General features: G+C 42.5%; 1 protein-coding gene across 1 annotated transcript; it reads right to left on the reverse strand.

The window, feature by feature from the left end:
• Window positions 1-2,859: 2,859 nt before the first annotated feature.
• On the reverse strand, window positions 2,860-5,058 carry LOC308505860 (lithostathine-like; the record flags this gene model as incomplete). Its single annotated transcript, XM_081068623.1, has 5 exons — window positions 2,860-2,927; window positions 3,206-3,332; window positions 3,943-4,080; window positions 4,287-4,405; window positions 4,983-5,058. 5 exons carry the CDS (start codon window positions 5,056-5,058, stop codon window positions 2,860-2,862), a joined length of 528 nt encoding a protein of 175 aa, XP_080924749.1.
• Between the last annotated feature and the right edge of the window lie 942 nt (window positions 5,059-6,000).

The following is a 6,000-nucleotide window of genomic DNA, read 5'->3' on the forward strand; positions in this document are numbered from 1 at the left end:
CCTTTGAGCTGTGAGCAACCCAACAGGAGTATGGACTCCGAAGGAGGAAGTTATTGAGAATTCAGATATTGATCTAACACAAAGGTATATCTGCGTTATTCCCCAAATGGAGGGGGAGTAGTTTCAATTAGAGAAAAATAAGAAATGACAAATATTAGGAAAGAGGGAAATATGGTATCAGCTGTGTCAAGAGAAGGAGAGCTCTGGACTGCCTCCAAGGCATTAAATTATAACCTCACAATGATTCCATTTGCATTGAGTTACTATAACTCCCAGCATGAATCTGACACCATGACAGTTTTGCAGGATCCAAATAAGGAAGAAAGAGAGGAAAACTGGGGATCCCAGCTACTGGGAGGAAACTGATGAGCCATGTCAGTGGGTTGTGATGAAAGTCTGCCCCTGGGAGGCATAAATACTCCTTCCTCAGTGAGACTTGCTCTCTGAGTTCATCCGCACTTCCCTCTCAAGTGTGTGCTTTCATCTCAATAAACTTTCTCTGATTTCTTGCATCTGTCTTGCTCTTGAATTCTTTCTCTTGCGAAGACAAGAACCTGGGCAACACTGTTCCAGGTTGTGTCCTCTCTTGGACATCCTCATGAGCTTCTGGCCATGATTAGGCTGGTGTTGTGTATTTCGCAGAGGAAGATCAGAAAGATGCATTGTCACTCTTATCATATTATAGCAAAGGTACATACCATCAAGGGACTTAGTACTGTTGCTGTTGATTTTGGTCACCTGACTGATGTAGTGTTGGTCAGGTTTCTCCACAGAAAAGTTATTCTTTTTTCAGTCCCTTTCTGTGCTTTACTCTTTGGAAGGAACTCACTATGTACAGCCCGCACTTAAATGTGGGAAGTTATGCTCCCCCTCTGTGAACGTGGAACAACTCCATAAAGTATTTGTAATTCTTCCTGCAGGAAGTATTGGTCATTTCTGGTTAATAAACATGTGAATGTTAATCTTTAATATATTCATAATTAATTTTATCAATGTTAACTTATGGGTATTTGCATTGTACTTTGACTTATACTCCAATACTGCCTGATTTGTTTTATTGCTCAAATACTTCCAACTTTGGTCTTTGGGAGCTCTGTCAGCAAGCTTGTGTGTCCCATTGAAACAACCCCATCGATAGGTTTTTAGTTTTATAAATAAACACTTCCTTTATTTATAGCATAACAAGATGCTCCAGGATCATTTTATATATTACCTCTTCTGTCTGAAGGTCAATCATTTCTTCAAGAAGCTCGTGTTCCTTTTATTGGACAATGGCATTAAAACTAAGATCTGGCACACAGTGTCCCAGAGTTTCTGAATGTAATGTTCTCCATCCCCAAGATTTAATGAGGTATAATTAGTACACAAAAAGTGCACAAAATTAATGTGCACAATTTAGTGTTTTGGACATATGTATAGACTCATGGTACCATCACCACAACCAAGGTAATAAATATATCCATCACCTCTGAAAGTTTCCTTGAGTCCTGTTTTTTTGTTTATGGGTTATTCTTTTGTGGGAACAACACTTAACATGAGGCATATCCTCCTGACAAATTTTGAGTGCATAATACCTTCTGTTAAGTATAGGCACTTTGTTGTGACTTGGATTCTGGAAGCATTTCTGGTGTCTCTTGATATGATCATGGGATTTTTGTCCTTTATTCTTTCAATTTGGTGTAACACATTGATTGATTTGCATATGCTGTATCACCCTTGCATTCCAGAAATAAATCCCACTTGGTCACCTTGTATGAAGCTTTTAATATTCTGTTGAAATTGGTTTGCTGACATTTGTTGAAGGGTTCTGCGTCTATATTTGTCAGGGACACAACATGCAGTTTTTTTTTTTCCTTTTGGTGTCTTTATCTGGACAGATTTCAAAGTGGTGATTTTTCTGTTCACCACAAGAATCTGGTGGGATTTCCAGAAGTAAAAGCCATGGATGCCTGGTGACCTCCCTAAAATTGCAGCCTCCAGGAGTTTCACACCCTTTAAAGCCAATACACAACTCAGCGTTCAGCAGCTTGCGACAATTATCAATAATGTACCTAAGAGATTATGACTCTAGCAACTCCTGCTCCATGTTAGCAGAATGGAGAAGAACTCTATGAATTCTGGGACCTCTGCAGGTTTCAGGATTATATTAGTCCAGGAAAAGTTGTGGGTTTTGAAATAGTTTTTTTTTTTTTATTATTATTATTCTTTAGGAAGAGTGACAACCCCCAATACTCCACATTTCAGCATTGTAACCAGAGTCCAAGTAACAAATATCCTACTGTACTTTAGTAAAAAACAGTGTGGTACAAGCTACATTACAAATTAAAGAAAAGAATTGATTCTTCATGCAAATACATTCAGAAGTTCTGTGGTAATAACACCAGAGCCTACCAGCAATCCCACAAAGCCTCTCATGAAACAACATCAGGAGGAGGGCACAACAGAGAGTGTTTTTCTCTGTATACAACACAACCCCCACAAACAGAGCACACATACTGGTACTCCCCAATACACACTAGTGGGGAAGCACATGTAGTCATTTCCCCAGGGGCCTGAATGTAAGTGAACAAAAGCAAGACTTGAATTTCCTCCCATACCCACTTCTTCCTCAGTCTTGCTATGAGGCTGAAACACGAAAGCATGCATGTATGGAGAAAAATATTTATTATTATTCTTTGAGTCCTCAGACAATGAAACACAAAAAGCCCGGAATGAGACTGACGAGGTGGGAAAATCAGAAATAAGAGATCAAGTTTGAGGTTGCGGGGAGAATAGTCCCTTGTTGGGTGGGTCTTCTCACTTGCTCCCATGTTGACGATGAGCTGCATCCCAAATTCTGGTCACTCTCTCTCACCCCATCTAGTCCTCGAACTTGCAGATATAGGGTAACTTCTCGCGACATTGATAATCTTTCCATTTCAGATATCCTGCAGAGAGAGAGCAGAGCTAAAGTGAATGGGGTTGATGGAGCTTGTGACCCAAAGATGTGGCACCCCTGACTCTGTGTTTGGATTCCCCTCCCTCTTCTGCACCAGGGCCCACACTCTAGGGGAAGGAGACTCACATAAAGAAGAGATGGGAGGGGATGGGAGGAGACTAATCCTCATTGCATGTGCTATCTCAGGAGGATTCCCTGAGGTCAGGCCCCGAAATGGAGGATGAGGGGATGGAAAGGTTGGCCATAGTTTGCTTTCCTCTTTCTTACCTGAGCTTCTTGACAGGCTCCCACAGTAGCCAGGGTTTGAGATGGTGCAAGGATTTCTCTCCCAGGCATCATAATTCAGCACATCATTATTACTCCACTCCCATCCACCGGCATTCGGCTGATAGCCCTATAGAGAATAGAGCCAGGTGAGGAAAAATGGCCATTAGATTCTCCTTGAACAATCCCCCTCAGCTGGATATCTGATCCCTTTCTCAGCATCATGAAATTTGTTCTGTTTGTCCACTGTTACCAAAGAACTCTCCTCTGGGAAACGGTCCCTACCTCCTTGTTCCTATTGGCAAATCCCAAAGCCAATAATAACTAACAACAACCACTCTGTGTTATGCTACTGGCTGAATGAAAATTGGTGGTGTATTTGTAATCGATTATTCTTTGAACCTTAATGACAATGTCAGTTTAGCTTCTTATCTTCATTTTGAATTCCTCAGCATAGTATCTATAGACTCAGTGGAGCTCAGAGCACAGATTACAAGACACTATGAGTGAATTGTATAAAAAAGCTTGACAAGAGGCAGATTTACTTCAACTGGAGATCAGGATCCTCCACAAAACTCATCTCTTCAGCTCACCTCAAGGCCCTCCCTTTTCCTCCACACATCCCTCCAATCTCTGAGCTTCAAAACACTCTAAGGTATTTTCTGGGAGGTCACAGGAGACAGGAAGTGGGTCTGAGTAACCATAGCAGTGTCAGAGATATCAGAGAGATGCAATTGTACCTGTGTGGGGTCATGGAGCCCAATCCAGACGTTAGATTGGATGTTCAAATTGCTCTTGACAAGAGAGGCCAGGAAGGATGCCTCACCCGCACTGAGTACAGACACAAGGCTTCCTGAGCGTCGCTTCTGGCAGGCAATCTGTGTTGGGAAGTGAGAGACTGAGGAGGAGCTTCAGATGTCGTCATTGAGGAGGACAAGGTTTGGGTAGGTGAGAAGAGGTGTTTGTGCAAAAGATGAGTGTGACCATTCTTGCCCTCAAAAAGTCTGCAGAATGGAGACCATGTTCTCTCCCTCTGGTGTCAATTTCACTTTCCCCTCTCATAACTGCAACTACAACTACTCACATCGGCATCTGTCCAGGATTTGGGCGTCGTAAACAAGGCATAGCAGTGGAAGCGATAAGCATAGGAGCCTGCGGGACAATTGCTCCTTGGAGACTCAAGGTTCTTCTTAGAGTCTTCACCTGGGTTGGAAGGAAACAAAGGAGAAGGATGGAGTGAAATAAAGAGCTGGGGTTGGTGTTGGGAAGTAACCTTAGGGAAATATGTATGAGGCCAGTAGATGTGAAAAGGACACCAAACTGTTCACTACCTCTTACTGTTGCCAGCACTTTCAGGATTACTTGATCTTGAACCAGCCCCATGAAATGAAGGACCATCTCTTTTCTTTCTACCCTTGCCCTTTTTCAAAAGTCCGACACTTCCCCCACTCTGCACAGACTGTTCCCACACTGGATTCTCCACATTCTCCTTCCTGTTATCTCATTACTGACCCTTCACGCTTTCTGTCTTCATCCTACTAATGTAAATTAGAATCCACTCACAAAATGGAAATTATCTCATTTCATTGTTAATGGACAATGTGATGCCTCCCACCACTAGTAACCCCAGAGGAAGCAGTGGTGATGGAGGAATCGCAGGCAGTTTCCTTGTGGGAGGATATACCTCACCATTGCTACATGCATCACACAGGAGGCTTCCTCCTCCTCTTGGCCGTGAGCATTCACAGGGAACCCAGTGTTAGAGGCAGTGAAATCTCACCTTGCACCTGAGATAGAAGCATCAGGCAGGAGAGCAGCATCCAGGACACGCTGGGGAGGGCCATGGATGACAGCATCGTGTCCTTGACTTGAAGAAGCAATCAGAGAACATTAAAGAAGTGTGATCAGAGAGAGTGCGTGTAGAAAATCCTCTGTTCCCCTCTTGCTTTTCCTTTGTCCCCTAGAAATGAATTGATCTTGGTGACATCCATTCCATTCTCTAGCTCTGCCAATACCTGGAGAATCTGTACGCTCTACTCACCCAGAGACTCCCAGAACCTCCTTAGCTTAGTCTCTGAGCTCCTATGTTCTTAAGACTAGAATCCTCCTATAACATTCTCCCAAATATATTGTATCTCATCTTCCCTCAGGGTCTATTTACCTGTTCTGCAGGTATCTGCGATCGTTGATCAAGTCAGAAAAGACCAAGCTTTTATAGGAAGATCAGAGGGAAGGGCACTGTAATGAATAACGGAAACGTGGCATCAGGACTAGGATCATGAGGAAGGGCTTGGCATTAGTTCAAGGAACTTCTGACCTTGGGGAGTAGACTCTTCCTGGCGATGGCTGGGAATTACCTCAGGTGTTAGTTCTTTCCCGTTAGCAGGCCAGCACTTTCCTGAGAAACAAGTGAAGTTTCGACTTTCTCCTCCTTTGCCTGTAATCCTTGTACTGGAAACTTCCAGGGATGAAGGTAACCCTGTGGGACAAATGCTGATGTTACATAGTTGATAAAATATTGTGGCATTGGATAGATACAATGTCAAAACTGTATTGTTGAGTTATGTGCTAAGAACTGACTCCTGTCGGCATATATATAAATGTTTTATTTTCAGTACCTGTGTTTATTTTTTTTAACCTCCTAAGATTAAAAAAAAATACGAATTAGTAAATTACAATTTTGTGGTAGAAGAATTGGAATTGCTGGTGAAGAAGCAGGTATGTGTTGAGGAAAATGTAGGAACTGAAATCAAGGGAAGGAGCAATTTTTCATGGTTGCAGCATCTTTATAAGTCAAT

Source organism: Rhinolophus hipposideros, assembly GCF_964194185.1.
Source record: "Rhinolophus hipposideros genome assembly, chromosome: 12".
Classification (NCBI taxonomy): Eukaryota; Metazoa; Chordata; class Mammalia; order Chiroptera; family Rhinolophidae; genus Rhinolophus; species Rhinolophus hipposideros.